A 16,070-nucleotide genomic window follows, 5' to 3' on the forward strand; every position below is an offset into this window, starting at 1 on the left:
CCGGGGAGCACCTTCATTGTGGCTTTTTGTTGTCGGGGGTTTTGTTAAACATAAAGCCTTTGTTTTTGTTTCTTTTTCCGCCCATCCTTCTTTGTTCCCTTTTGGGGGCCTTCGTCGCATAAATCTTCTGTTCCGAAAAGGCCGTTTGTATGACTGACTAGGGAAACCGGGAAAGGACTTTTTCTTGTTCCCTGCCTTGTCCAAGATGTCGTCTAGCATTGAGCCAAATAAGAATTCGCCTTCACACGGGATTGCGCACAATTTGGTTTTTGTCTGCAGGTCTCCTGGCATTTTAGCCATAAGGCGCGTCTCGCAGCATTTGAGAAGGAAGCTGCTCTGGCTGCCAACCTAGTCAAGTCCACTGACGCATCCACCAGGAAAGCTGCTGCTCCTTTCATTATAGAAACTGATCTTTGCATTGTTTCTTGAGACTTTTTCTTTTATTTGGGAATCTAAATGATCCAACCAGACCATTAGGGCGCATGCCGTGCACGTGGCTGCTATGGCTGGTTTTAGTCCCCCTCCTGCCGCTTCCCAAGCATTTTGTAAAAAAGTTTGCTTTTTTATCCATTGGGTCCTTCAGGGTGCCCATGTCTTCGAAGGGCAGGGCACATTTTTTAGAAGCTTTTGCAACCGTTACGTCTAGTTTAAGTGCTTTACTCCATAGGGAGCAGGCCGGATCGTCAAAGGGGTATTTCCTCTTAGGTGTTAGTAGGACCTTCTTGTCTGGCTTTTTCCATTCTCGTTTAATTAAGGAGTGGATTTCCTCATTTATTGGAAAAACCCTGCGTTTTTTCTGTTTCAGTCCACTGAACATTAAATCTTGGGCCGTTTTCTTAGGGCGTTTGTCTACCAGCCCCATAGTTGTCCTCACGGCTAATACCAGGGCATCTGTTTCTTCAATAGGGAAGCAGCTGCGTCCCCCTTCTGAGGATGATGAGGAGGACTGGGAGGATGATGAATTACTTGAGTCAGATAGTTCACTTTCTGACTCGCTAACACTGGACTCTGGAGACCTATGCCTGGATCTACGTTTTTTCTTTGAGGCTCTAGCGCCCTTAAGGGCGTCTTCGACCTGGGTCCTTATCAGTGTTTTGAGGTCTGAAGCGAACCTCGGGGATTCCTCCTGGATTGTCTGTTCTATGCATGCCGCACAGAGCTTTTTCTCCCACGTAGGGGGTAGCTCCTCCGTGCATATGAAACATACTGTGTGTTTGGTTTTGGCTGTGCATTTACTCCCCTGAAAGAAATTAATAACCGCACATTAGCAAGCGGACTTTCACGGAGATCACTCACCCTCCTTGTGGAACGAGAGATACCGTCTTGGGCGTAGGGATTATTTCTACCGCTGAATTCACTTCTGGCTGTGCCGCCATGGTGGATCTTTGGCTGCGCCGCGATGCTGAATGACTGCTGCTGCTGCGCTGTTGGGAAGAGGTGTGCTGGCGCTGTGAATGCTGGCGCTGCTCTTGCATTTGTCGCTGCCCCTGCCTCAAGGACTGCCGCCGCATCTCCTTCTCTTTCTGTGGCTTGTCACCCATGGTGATTGCCCTCTGCCCCTTTAGTGGGGTTTAAATATGGACTTCTCTCCTTTTTTTTTCTCTCCTGGAGCGCGGCGCCGCGTCATCACCCCTTCCCAGAGGTGCCCCACGCCGCCGCCGGAAGTGACCGTCCACGCATGCGCGCTGCGAATTTCCCAGTAGTGCACTGCGCCACACCTTCTCAAGGGAGCTGTGCTCTCGCGCGCCACTGCTGGCATCCCGCGCCCTCCCTCAGCTCCTGCAGAGGCCCTGTATCCCACGGTTCCCGGTAGCCGCCGCCACCCTCCACTTACCGCTCCAAGGCCCGACGCTCGGCGGGAGGCTCATCTTTAGTGACCGCCGCCACTGTATCTGGAGGAGGCATACATCTCTTTTTTTTTTGTGGATCGGCAGACTTGTTTTCTTCTGCGTCTCCGCTGCCTCTCCCCACTCACCCACAAGGTCCGCCGACCCCGGTGGTGGTGCTTCGGGGGAAGCAAGAGAATGACCCTGACCCAGCCAAGGCAGGGAGCCCCACTGTTACCGCACTGGTTCGGCCCCCGGCATCCCACGTCGATCTGCAGGTACGTGCTGTAGTTTCCCCATCAGGGACAGGAAACCAACTGATGTGGGAGAGAGGTACCGCCTTTTTCATCTGTAGGTTTCCTGTCCCTGAGGGCGGATCCCTCTCTCTCCGCTGTGCCGTCATGGGGGAAAGAGAAAATATATTAATCTTACTTGCTTCTGCAAAATATATGAATGATCTGATTTTTAAAAAATATCAACAGCTTTTACAGTCCCACTGTAACGAACACCCGCTAGCAGTCTAAGTGGGAGGCAGATTTAGGTCCACTTTCTGAAGAGCAATGGAAAGAGGTGCAGGAATTTACTACTAGATTATCTCCTTGTGATTCAAAGAGGCTTTCACAAATAGGGTATACAGAATGACAAATTTTCTCTGAGAATTGGAGTTCGCCCAAAAGTAGACTGCCCTGGATGTGGATTAGAAGATGACCATATAATGCACATGTTCTGGGAATGTAACTGGCGGGATCATTACATACTGGAAGGATATATTGTCTCTTATAAGTAGAATATTTGGGCTGCATATTCAAGCCGATCCTAAAACCAGCATTTTGGGATACTTGGGTGACTCAATAGAACTGGAATCTCCAATAGCTATTGGTCTATAACAAATTCTATATACACGGAACACAAACTCACAGCGCTATACTGGCTGGATGGCCAGCCGCCATCAATTAACGAGTTGATAAACAAAGTTATATTATCTGGTTGGAAAAGGGGGCATATAGGAAGAGAAAAGCAATTAAGAAATTCAGGAACATCTGGGGGCCTTGGATAGATGTTCCAGGTCTACCATCTGGAGTTTTGGTGAGAGATAGGGAATTGCAACAATTGGTCTCTTGAAGGGTCTTGAGGGTTACACCGTTCCATGAAAATGAGTTGATTACAATTATATAACATATACAGTATTGAGTTTGCTCTGATTGTGCGGCAGTCTTTAAAAATATTTGGCCTTTTGTAAATAGGTTGAATGTAGTCATCTCTGGGTCGAAAGAAGGGGCGTAGTTTCTGTTCCTTGGAAAACTGAATAAAAGTTCAGTATATATTAACAATTTAAATTACGGTATTTATGAATGAGCTAGAGATATAGTATAATTCTGTACAACAACATGCAAAGATGGATATTTCAGCGCTCATGTGACTCCTCTAACAATATTGTATGTCTATTGTTTCTTAATGAAAAAAAATCTGATTTAAAAAAAATGCGTAAAAGGGGCCAATATATACCAATCCTGTTGGTCACTATGTGCACAGTTGTACGCCAGTTATGAGCTTAATGCAGACACTAACTACAGGTCATCCTCTGTAAAGTTTATGCAAAACATATCCTAATATGTATGAATTGTGCAGTATTATCTTACCCAGGAGGGCCGAGTTACCATCCCCTAAAGGAAACCTCTGATACCGAGGGACATTGAATGGAGGCATCAGATGAAACTTCTTCTCTAAAAGTGGTTCAATGCGCGATGCAGAAGGATCAGCTGGATGGAATAGGTTGTAAACTTGCTGGCAACCAGGCCTAAGCTGGAAAACTGTCAGTAGAACAAGAACACATTATATAATGACGGCATTGACACAAAGTCTCACATGAAATACATTCTAAAGCGCTGTTCTACAAATTTGAAGCTGGCACCATACAGTAACAATGAGTTTTCACACTTTTCCACATGGACACTGACAATTTTCAAAAAGGTTAACACCGCATCAATGGATACTATATCTATAGAAAGAAATAGTACAATCTCTAATACGGTTTGTGCACATGACTGCATTTTCGTTCCGAGTGCTGTCCTTGATAAAAAATAAAAATAAGACAGCACTCGGACCAATGTTATTCAATGAGGCAATGAAGATGACCGGTTTTATTTACTGATCGCATCTGCGTGTGAAAATAAATTGCAGCGTGCACGATTTTCTTCTGTAAATTGGATGAAATTCGGCCATTCAAGTAGATGGATGTGTTAAAAAAAACTTGGATATCATACATAAACACAATAAAGCATCTGATTAACATGGATACATTGCAATTCTGTAACATAGGAAACTGCAAATGGTCTTGTAAATGATTACCGTAATAGCTGCTGCTGTAAAAAAATAACAGAATGAATACGGACTGCAAACGGATAACGAGAAAAGAAATCCTCCCACTTTTCTGGATGAAGCCCTGGCGATTATTATATGCTCGTGTGACCAAGCCAGTAAAGTGAAAACGCTCAGTGACACAATGATGCAGTATTTGCAATGAGAAATACTTCAAAAACAGAAACGTGAGACATAAAAAAAAATTAAATTTGAGTTTTGTTATATCAATTCTGATTACATTTATTACTTTTTCATCTAGTGCTTATATTTAGGATGAGATCACAACTATCTACTGTATAAAAAAAGCCCGATTTTTATCTTCATTGTCATCCATATAACATAATGTTTTCATACATCAGCATTTATTAAAATTTACGCAAGACCAAATACAGTGTCTTATGTTACAGAATTGCAATGTATCCGGAAAAAAAAACGAATGCTGTAGGATTGATCCATATGGGACACAATCTTTTATGCACACCCATAGACACATATAGGCGAGTCTCTTCTGATAAAACACACTTAACTTATTGTATATGTCGCCGCATGTGTTTTCCTTCTTGGTTCAAAAATAAATCGGCTTAGTTCATGTTTGCTGCCAAAAAACTAACATTTAAGCCTAGGTCTCCCTACAGAACAGCAACACAGTAGTGACTGTGAGCAACTAATCAACATGAAAGCACGGCAAGGGAAGCAAAAGCCCTATTTTACAAATCAATATAGCCAAATGTCAATTTATCCAATCTGATGTTCTCTCTCAGTCACATTAAAAGCTCATTCTATCGGAGTAATCTTAAGAAGATGAAAAGCTGTATACACAATCCTCATTTACAGGCAGAAGCATCCACAATTAAAATTGCATTGCAGTTTTACCAGATAAGGCCAAGTTCCCACGAGGAGTTTTTGACACTGTGTAATTTTTTTTGCGTAAAAAAAATGAAACATTGTGTAGTACCAGCAATGTGAATGGGGCTTATAGAAATCACATGCCCGCTTTCTTTTGAATAAGATGAGGAAAATCTGCAGGTAAAATGATTTCCCATTTTTGTGCGCTTCAGCAGCAGAAATGCACTCGGTTCATAATCCGCACATGATTTTATCAATAAATGTTTATCTAATCAGCTTAGGCTAGTTTCACACTAGCACTTTTGAGCGCAGCGACGGCCTGCGCACGGCCGCCGCTAAGCCCCGCCCCCTGTCGCGCCTCCGCCGGTAGCTCCGCCTACCGGCGCATGACGCTGCATGCGTCCTGCGTCCCCTATCTTTATCACTGGGGACGCAAGCCGTGCGCAGTATGCGTTTGGTGGCGCATGCGTCCTTTTGACGGTGCGCCGACCTGCGCCAAACGCAACCTGCTGCAGTTTGGTTGCGCTCGGCGCACCGTCAAAAAGGCGCATGCGCCGCCAAAGGCATACTGCGCACGGCCTGTGCTCCCAGTGATAAAGATAGGGGACGCAGGACGCATGCAGCGTCATGCGCCGGTAGGCGGAGCTACCGGTGGAGGCGCGGCAGGGGGAGGGGCTTAGTGGCGGCCGTGCGCAGGCCGTCGCTGCGCTCAAAAGCGCTAGTGTGAAACTAGCCTTAGTAAGACTAGGTTCACATTAGCATTTGTGTGCGCATCGTATCGTCTGCATGCGCAAACGCATGTCAAAAAGTGCATGTTTACGCAGCGTTTTTTTATCCGCATCAGCTTACGCATGATGGCAAAAAAATGCTGCGTTTGCTTTTGTTTTCAACGCATGCGTTCGGAGAATTTCCTTGACACAAGCCACACCCAATGGGCGTGTCTCATTTTACAGACATGATCATGTGAAGAACGCATGTCCTTGCATACGCATTCGTTCCCATAGACAGTAATGCGTTTATTTGACGCACTCATCCCATTGAGAATGAATGCGCATATTTGATGAATTTTTGCCGATTCTAAAAATCCAACATGATGCATTCGCCAGACCCTGCCACACACCAAATCATGGATTTTTGTGATAACTCACCGAAAAATCCTTTTCTCCAAGACGCTCATTGGGGGACACAGGTACTGTGGGTGTATGCTTCTGCCGCTAGGAGGCTGACACTAAGTGAAAAAAAGAGGTTAGCTCCTCCTCCGTCGTATACACCCTCGCCCCTATTGCGGGCGGAACTCAGTTTGGTGCCAAAGCAGTAGGAGGACAACAAAATCAGCCTTAATACAGGTACAACATGTACAGAAAAGTACCACCCTTATATCACATAAATAAATGCGTATTAACTAAGCAAAAACAGAGCCAACTGGCTAATAGGGTGGGTACAGTGTGCCCCAATGAGCGTCTCGTGAGTTATCACAAAAATCCATGTTTCTCCTTCGCCTCATTGGGGGACACAGATACTGTGGGACGTCCTAAAGCAGTCCCTGGGTGGGAGAATTGACTCACCGATCCAAGCTACATGCACCTCTTGTTTAAAAGGTGCGCCACCGCTGCTTGGAGAATCCTTCTACCCAGGCTTGCATCCGCGGAGGCCTCAGCATGGATATTATAATGTTTGGCAAATGTGTGCAGGCTGGACCAGGTTGCTGCCTTGCAAACCTGTTCTGTCGAAGCCTGGTGCCAAAGCGTCCAAGAGGCGCCCACTGCCCGGGTAGAGTGCGATCTGATCCCTGCTGGAATCGGCGTGCCTCTAATGCGGTAGGATTCCTGAATAGTCAAACGAATCCATCTGGCTATGGTTGATTTTGAGGCAGCGAGTCCCTTCCTGCGCCCTTCAGGGAGCACGAACAGCGTGTCCGTCTGACGAAAGGGTGCCACCCGCGACACGTACCTCCGGAGGGCTCTTACCAGGTCTAACGTGTGAAGAGCCTTTTCCACACGATGCACCGGTGCTGGACAAAATGAAGGCAAAACAACATCTTCATTAATGTGAAAAGAGGACACGACTTTCGGCAGAAAAGGAGGGGCTGGTCTGAGGACCACCTTATCCTTATGGAAAGTGAGGAACGGAGCTCGGCAGGATAGGGCCGCCAGCTCTGAAGCCCGCCTGATGGAAGTGATGGCCACTAGGAACACCACTTTCCAGGAAAGGTACCTCAAAGAGATATCCTGAAGCGGTTCAAATGGAGCTTCCTGCAGAACACTTAGGACCATGTTAAGGTCCCAGGCGTCCATAGGCGCCTTATAGGGAGGTACCAAGTGGGAGACTCCCTGAATGAAAAGTCTTCACCTGCAAATTGGTAGCAATTCTGCGCTGGAACAGGACGGATAAGGCCGATATTTGTCTCCTGAGGGAACTTGGGGCAAAGCCCGAGTCTAATGCTCTACCGACTGAGCTCTCCGGGCTCTCTAAGCCCGACTGGAGAAAAGCCAAGATGTTGGGGATCGAGAAACTCAGCGGAGAAACACCGCGGCCTCAACACCAAGCAAAGAACACCTTCCAGGTGTGGTGGTAAATTCGTGCTGAAGCAGGCTTCCAGGCGCTAATCATTGTAGCGACCACCTCACTCCCGAACCCTGCCTGGGTTAGAATCCAAGATTCAACGGCCATGCCGTAAAATACAGGGTCCCTGAGTTCGGGTGGCAAATCAGCCTTTGAGACAGTAGATCTGGGCGCTCTGGCAGGCGCCAAGGAAAGTCGGCGAGCAGCTGCATTAGACCTGCGTCCCACGCTCGACGGGGCCAGTCTGGGGCCAGCAGAATTGCCAGCACCCCTTCCGTCTTGATCTTTTTGATGACTCTCAGAAGTAGTGGCAGTGGGGGAAATAGATATGGAAGGCGAAACTGGTTCCATGGCAGAACCAACGCGTCCACCGCGAATGCCTGTGGGTCCCTGGCCTGAGCTACATATGTGGGCACCTTGGCATTCACTCTGGAAGCCATCAGGTCCACATCCGGAGCTCCCCACAGTTGACAAATCTGCTGAAAAACTTCGGGATGTAGAGACCTCTCTCCGGATGCAAGACCCTGCTGGCTGAGAAAGTCTGCCACCCAATTTGCCACGCCCCGGAATGTGGACAGCCGAAATCACAGAGTGGTTTGCTTCGGCCCACTGAAGAACGAGCCCGACCTCGCGCATGGTTGCTCTGCTGCCGGTGCCCCCTTGATGATTTATGCAAGCCACTGCGTGGCGTTGTCCGATTGAATCTGGACGGAGCAGCCTGCTAGAAAGTGATGAAACTTCTGCAGAGTCAGCCGAATTGCTCGTATCTCCAATAAGTTGATCGGGAGGCGTGCCTGTTCCTGGGTTGTGTGGTGGCGAAACACCGCTCCCCAACCGAGGAGACTGGCGTCGGTTGTCATTACCAGCCAATGATCTGGGGGGAAAGGTTTCCCCTGGGCCAGAGAGGAACTGGTTATCCACCATCCGAGCGACTGCCTGACTTGAGAGGACAGTCGGCACCGCCGATCGTGCGTGAAAGGATTCTTGTCCCAGGCTGACAAGAGGGCGTGCTGCAGGGGGTGAAGGTGGAACTGGGTGACAGGTATTGCTTCCATTGCTGCCACCATTTTCCCTAGAATCCTCATCCCGGATCGGATGGTATGAGGGACTAGTTGGCGAAGTGTCCGGACACCCTGCCGGAGAGCTATAGCACCCTTTCCTGGGGGAGAATTACCAACCCTCGGCAAGTGTCGAAGATGATTCCTGGGAAGGAGATCCTCTGAGCAGGCACAAGGGATGACTTCTTTGCACTGCCAACCATCCTAAGCGGGCAAGAGGATCTAGCGTGATGTTGACCTTTTCCTTGCATGCCCGTATTGACGGGCCCTTGACCAAGAGGTCGTCCAGATAAGGCAAGACGACTATGCCTCGAGAATGCAGTGTGGCCATGACAACTGCCATGACCTTTGTGAACACTCTGGGAGCCGTGGCTAGCCCGAAGGGTAGCGCTACAAACTGAAAATGTTGATCACCGATGGTGAAGCGTAGAAACCTCTGATGAGGAGGAAAAATGGGAATATGCAGATATGCGTCCTGGATGTCTATTGAGGCCAAGTATTCTCACTGCTCCATGGCCGATATGACTGAACGGAGAGACTCCATCTGGAAATGTGTGATCCTGATGAATTTGTTCAGAAGCTTCAGGTCCAAAAACAGGCCTGACAGACCCGTCCTTTTTGGGAACCGCAAAAAGGTTGGAATAGAATCCCTGAGCTCTTTCATGTTCCGGCACTGGAACAATGACTCCGTTGTGCTGGAGCGATTTGATGGCTCCCAATAGAGCCCTTGCCTGGGTATCCACCCTGGGAAGCTGGGAAAGAAAAAACCGTCTTGGAGGATATCTGACAAATTCTATTTTGTAACCTGAGGCCACCAATTCCTTTCCCCATGCGTCGTGAGCGACATTGACCCAGACGTGGTGAAACCAGAGTAGGCGGCCGCCCACCTTGCCGGTGTCGTCTGGTAAAGGCCTCGAGTCATTTGGCCTACGATCTTTGGGATCTGGATCCCCTCAATCTGGGCTGCTGAGTATGCATTCTCCCTAATGGGTTGGCTCTATATGAGACCTGCCACTTCCTATCCTGGTTGGGGCGGCCTGAGGCGGCGGAATTGGCCGCTGTAGTCCACCCGGGGTTGCGAAAGGCCCGAAAATGTGCGTGAAAACGGATGACAAAAAAGCATTTTGACCTTTTGTTGAGGGAGAAACCCGCTCTTTCCTCCTGTGGAGTTGGAGATAAGTTGATCCAACTTCTCCCCAAATAGGTGGCCGCACTGATAAGGCAGGGAAGTCAAGGATTTCTTAGAAGTAGAATCGGCTCGCCATGTCCTTAACCATAGGGCTCTTCGGATAGAAATTGCATTAGCGGCAGCAAGCGGCAGCCATCTGACCTGCGACCTCCGAAATCTCTGCAGGTAGATCCTGCTCCTGCGCGACCTTGTTTAATGTTTCTGACCATGATATCATAGCTTTGGCTACCCAAGTTGCTGCGAATGAGGGAGCGAGCGCTGACCTTGACGCCTCATATACTGAGCGAGCTAAGCTCTCTATAAGGCAATCTGTGGGATCCTTAATTGAGGAAACATTAGGGGCGGATAGCAGGGTCTTAGCGGCTAGGCGCGAAACCGGAGGATCCACCATCGGGGATTCCATCCATTTTTTACGAAGGTCCGGAGCAAACGGATACCTTGTTTCGAGTGCCTTTTGACCTGAGAAACGCCTGTCTGGACGTTCTCTGTGCGGCTGCACTATGTCCTCAAACACCGGGTGAGAGGAAAAAATTCTGTGCGGGTGCTTCACTTACTTACATGCCACTTCATGCCCCGTAGCCGCTGCGGGATCATCCTCAATCCCCAAGATCTGATTGACGGTTTCTATGAGGCTGTCCACTGTTTCACATGACGCTGGAGTATCCAGGTCAAGGGGCTCGTCTGAGCCGAATTCTGAGGTCTGCTCAACCACTGGTGATGGGGATCGAGAAGCAGAACTTACGGATGCCAAGGCACCGGATGGACTGGGCGACACCGTGTGGATTCGTTTCCCTCGGGTCTGCCTGGAGTGACAGCGGCCCCTGCAGGCGAGAGGCTCTTGTGAGGTGGAGGTCCCCTCTAAGGCCGGCGAGCCACTGTCCCTGCCCCCATCTGAGGCCTGAAGGGACTCAATTGCATGAACTGTGACAGTGATAGGGCCCACTCTGGGGGGCTTGGCACATTGGTCGCGGTCGCAGGGGAAGACGGACACTGAGGTTCTATTAGGCGTCGGGTTCCGGGCGCTGCACAGCGGGAATCCCGAGCCTTGTCCTCTGCGGTCTGCCCACACCAGCATTGTGGGTTCGGTCGCAGGGGAGGGCTCCTGGGCACGTTTGGAGTCGCCGGCTTTGCATAATCGCTTGCTCTGCGCCCGCGGGAACGCAGCCCGACAAGAGATGCATGCCGCTTCTTCGGACATGCTGTATCTGTCCGCTGCTGGGGATCCCTGTGGTCTCCCGGGCAGCACTTACCCCGGTCCTGTATCCCCCTGTTCCTGGATGCCTCCGCACAAAAATCGCGCCCCACCAGCTGTGGGGCGGACCGCCAGCATATAAACCGGTCCAGGGGCGGTACTTCCGGGTCTGTGGCCTAGCCGCGCTCCGAAGCCGGGGACTAAATTTATCCCCCGCCGCACAGGCCTGGGGGGCGGGCCGCCGGAAGTGAAGCGCGGCCCAGACGCGGAACCTCCGGTCGCGGCCTAGCTTCGGCTAAAGCCGCGGCCTCAATTTATCCCCTGCCTGTGACGGGGGGGAAATGGGGGGAAGACTCCATGGCGCCACAAAAAAATGGCGCTACTTACTGGCGCGGGCTTCTCCGCACAGCTCTGCAGCCACTGGCCGGTGGCATCTGACAGCTAAGGGCTCCAGCCCCGGATCTTCGCCGCAGGAGCCCTCCCAGGCCCTCTCCTCACTGATGATCCTCTTCAGCTCCCAGCTCAGGTATGTGAGGGGCCTTGACAAAATAGGACAGTGCAGGCACCCTAGCTCCATCTAACCCCTTCAGGGGGTGAGGAGAGGGACCGTCCGCCGCCTTGCAGCACCGCAGTCTAAGCATTGGTGGAGCAGTGGGGGCCGCACGAACTAGACTTGTGCCTCTGTACAGCCAATGGTTTCAATACCTAGGGGTGATCAGGGCTAAGTCCGGCATTGTGTCCCACGTCGCGGGAGAAGATACGTGGAGGGACAATCGCACGTGCTCGCCCGTTGATGGTTTTGGGAAATCGGACCCTTTCAATAGGATCCGTTTCCCCTGTCTCATCTTCATAGACGGTAAAAAAAAAGTCTTGGAAAAACGGCCCAGATATGTCCCACGGTGCGGGAGAGGATACGTGGAGACGATACCCAACACGTGCTCGCCCGTTGATGGTTTGGGGAGATCGGACTCTTTCAATAGGGTCTATCGCCCCTGTCTCATCTTCATGGGAAAAGAAAAAGTCTGGAGCAAAACCAGACATGTATGCCTCCATGGACACTAAGCAAAAAACTGAGTTCCGCCCGCAATAGGGGCGAGGGTGTATACGACAGAGGAGGAGCTAATCTCTTTTTTTCACTTAGTGTCAGCCTCCTAGCAGCAGAAGTACGTGTATCTGTGTCCCCCAATGAGGCGAAGGAGAAAAACAACGCATGCGTACGCTGACGCATGCGAACTTATGCAAGTGCATGCCCTTGCGTACACCATGTTAAAGATAGGGAAACATGACGTATACGGATTGCTGCGGATGAAACGCTGTGCAAACAGATGCAAATATGAAACCAGCCCAACAGGAAGAGTCCAAAACAAAGCAGCTATATTTAACCCATGACGTACCAAAAAGAGACTAAAACTGCAGCAGAAAAAATGCATTCAAACGCCATAAAAACATAAATGATCAAATTAGTGCAAAATTTCGGAAGAAAATCTTCAATAGCAAAAACGTATCCTCCTTGTGGGGACTTGGCTTTATAGGCACTGCATATGAGCATAAGTACTGGAAAAATAGACAAGGTCTACACCTCAGAATAAAAATAATTGCCCTTCTTATTAATGTATTTTCTTTACTATTTACATATCATAAATACTACTTAATATGTAATTTCGGTCTTGTGCATTTTTATGTAAAATATTGTACATGAAATAGTTCAAAAATAGTTCAAAAGAGTTGTCCAAATCCCCCCCCCCCCAAAAAAAAAGGGCTACGGCTATGTGCACACGGTGCGGATTCTGCTGCGGATCCGCAGCGGTTTTGGCCCTGCGGGTTCGCAGCAGTTTCTGCTGTATTGTACAGTACCATTGTTTTCAATGGTAAACTGGAAAACGCTGCGCACATGCTGCGGATTTTTCAGCGCGGATTTGCTGCGGGTTACAATCCGCAGCATGTCAATTCTTTGTGAAGATTCCGCTGCGGTTTCACACCTTACCCATTATGAGGTGTGAAACCGCAGGGCTAAACCGCAGGCTAATCCACAGGTAAACCGCAGGTCTTCTGACCTGCGGATTTTACAAAATCTGAGGGGAGAAATCCGCAGCACCTAAAAACTACGTGGGCATATAGCCTTATGGTGCTGCTAAACTTATTTAAAAAAAAAACAACAAAAACAAGTCCAGCATTACATTTCTATGCCCAGTTTGTTCCTTCATTACTGAGAAATAAGTATTTAAATTGATATGTAAATGAGGCTGTATATATGAAGCCTCTGTCACTCCAGCTCTTTACCCCACATGTTGCCACCTCCTCCTGCTTGAGGCGGTGCTGGTGGGGAAAAGAGCTGGAGTAACAGAGTCTTTAAAATTACTCATAGCTCTTCAGCCTAATATGCATATCATTTCAAACACTAATTTCTTAGTAATGGAAGAACAGACTGTAAAGGTATTGCTGGACTTGACTTTGAAAGAGCTACAAATAGTATGCCGTTCTGCTGACAGTTTCCCTTTAAAGTGGATCTGTCACCAGGTTTCACAATAAAACTACTTACATTACATAAGAGATCTTAGACCTGATGAATCTATTGTACATACTTTGAAAATATAGCTGTATAATCCTTTTTGAAAGTTTTCCTGCCTGATATTACAATACACATAAAGCATTTATATAAAAGTAATCTTGTAGTGTTAGACACTCATCAAATGCTACCTTTACTCTGCAACATTTTAAAAAACTTTTCCTAATGCTTACTGTCGAGAGCAGGAATCACGGTTTTCCGCAAAGCCAGTACCAGTCCAAGAGGGGACCCAAATAAGAAAAAATCGGAAATCTCAAAATCAAACTTCCCAATGCTGCCTCCATCCAGCATTGTTGAGCTGCTCGATCTCCGAGACCCCGGATCATTTCTGAGAACACTTGAGTGCAAACTGTAAAGACATTTTACATTTATTTTAGAAACATATTATAAACAAGACAATAACACCATTGCAAACATTTTGAGAAACAGGCTTGGATTTTTTGCTTCTGTTTTCTTTCTGTTTGTTACAAGACAGAAAATGAACAAATTATGAAAAATCAGCTGATTTAACTCTACTTCCAAACTCTTTGACATCACCCATGCATCTGTCTAGTTTGTCGTTACATTTCATTACTACAGTGACTGACACAGAGGGGTTCTGTATGAAACTAACTAACACAGGATCTGCAAAAATGGATAATATATTGGACTATGACCAGGAGACACCACAGCGATTCATACTATGGGAACTGGTGACTGTCAATGTTAATCAAGAAGATAAAGGCTGTCACTGCTCGTTTTAATCTAATGCTAGAACATACAGAAACCCACATGTGTTTAATGTTTTCTCAATATTTTTTTTCTCCTCGAAAACTAAGAATAGATCTCGTCATAGGGAAGCAGAAAAACCTTTGTTTTTTTTTTAGCATTTTCCTTTTTCTCACTGTTGGGGTTCTTAGGAACTAAGGGGCCATGTGATTATATAATGTGGGGAGTTTAACAAAGCATGGAGCCATGTAATTATAATCAGGTGGAAGAAGGGAATTCATTACAGCAAGTAGCCATCTGATTATAATCTGGAGGGGTTAATTAATAACTGCAAGGGGATATGTGATTATAATCTGGGAGGTGGAGGGGTTATTACTGCTAGGGACAATGTGATACTAATCCTGGTATGTGGATGGAATTTATCACTGCTAAGAGTGATGTGATTAGAAACTGGGATGGTAATTACTGCAAAGGGTAACGAGATTTTACTTTGGTGGGATTGGAATTATTACCATAAGAGGGTATGTTATTATAATAATGCAAAAGAGAATGTGGTTGTAAACATAAATAGGTTTAAGGGTTATTCCCACATCACAATATTTTTCCCAAAGTACAATAAATGTATACTTATTATTAAGGCCAGGATCACACTACTGTGCGTGATGCGAGAAACTCGCACGAGTCTCTCGCATCAACACCCGGCGCTATCGCCGGCACTCAGGACCGGAGCTGCGGCTGCACAGAAATACATGCAGTCGCAGCTCCGGTCCTGAATGCCGGCGGCAGTGCCGGGTTTTGATGCGAGAGACTCGTGCGAGTTTCTCGCATCACACACGGTAGTGTGATCCCGGCCTTAATATACAGACTAAGCCCTACATAATGTTTTTGTAGCTTTGTTCCTTTTTTTTTTCTGTCTGACCCTCTGTGCATCCGGCTTCACAAAGCTGAATGAGTGGTCATTATTTTACATTACTAAAACTACATTTGTCAGCTGCATCCTGCTTCTCCTAGGTACTACACACACCTCCCCTCCCTCTGTTAGGGTATGTTTCCATGGTCAGGATTTGCAGCGGATTGGACGCTGCGTACAGCCGCAGCGTCCAGTCCGCAGCGTCTAGATGCTACAGCACAGTGGAGGGGATTTTATGAAATCCCGTCTCCACTATGTATGCAGGGACGTCTCCGGCTTCCCTGCGTATACGAACATGCAATGCGTCTTTCTAGACCGCAGCATGTCTATTTATCTTGCGGAGATGCTCAGTCTCCGCAAAATAAATAGCACTGTTCTATGAATAGGATGCGGTGATTCCGCAAGTGTTCAATGAACACATGCAGAATCACCACGCGTACAACAGGGGGCGGCGCTTTGGGTGGAGCGAGGTATCCGATGCATCCAAGGCGCAGCATTTCCTGAACGTGGAGACATACCCTTATATGCTCTTGACTAGCCCCACATCTACAACCCAGACACGTGCTAAAAGCTGGCTAACTGATGAATGTGTCAGCTCTGCCGCATCCACCATAGATATTTATCACATCATCAGGCTAATCTAAAGCCCCCGTCACACACAGCGAGATCGCTAGCGAGATCGCTGCTGAGTCACAAGTTTTGTGACGCAACTGCGATCTCACCAGCGACATCGCTGTTTGTGACATGTATCAGTGACCGTCCCCCCCGCCGGGTATCGTTGATCATGCTCGAAAGCCCTGGACATTTTTTTGATCGCTGGTCTCCCGCTGGCCAGCACGCATCGCTGCGTGT

At 48.0% G+C, this 16,070-nt stretch overlaps 1 protein-coding gene across 13 annotated transcripts in view; it reads right to left on the reverse strand.

The window, feature by feature from the left end:
- PITPNM2 (phosphatidylinositol transfer protein membrane associated 2) overlaps nt 1–16,070 on the reverse strand; it is a 525,412-nt gene that overhangs the window by 71,649 nt on the left and 437,693 nt on the right. For all 13 annotated transcript variants that reach the window (XM_073586075.1, XM_073586064.1, XM_073586063.1 and 10 more), the window contains 2 exons: nt 13,774–13,949; nt 3,467–3,637 (listed from right to left, as the gene is read on the reverse strand). In XM_073586075.1, coding sequence (XP_073442176.1) covers nt 3,467–3,637; nt 13,774–13,949 — 347 coding nt within the window. The remainder of the gene's footprint in view (nt 1–3,466; nt 3,638–13,773; nt 13,950–16,070) is intronic.

Source organism: Dendrobates tinctorius, unplaced genomic scaffold (assembly GCF_039654945.1).
Source record: "Dendrobates tinctorius isolate UK_male_01 unplaced genomic scaffold, ASM3965494v1 ptg000090l, whole genome shotgun sequence".
NCBI lineage: Eukaryota > Metazoa > Chordata > Amphibia > Anura > Dendrobatidae > Dendrobates > Dendrobates tinctorius.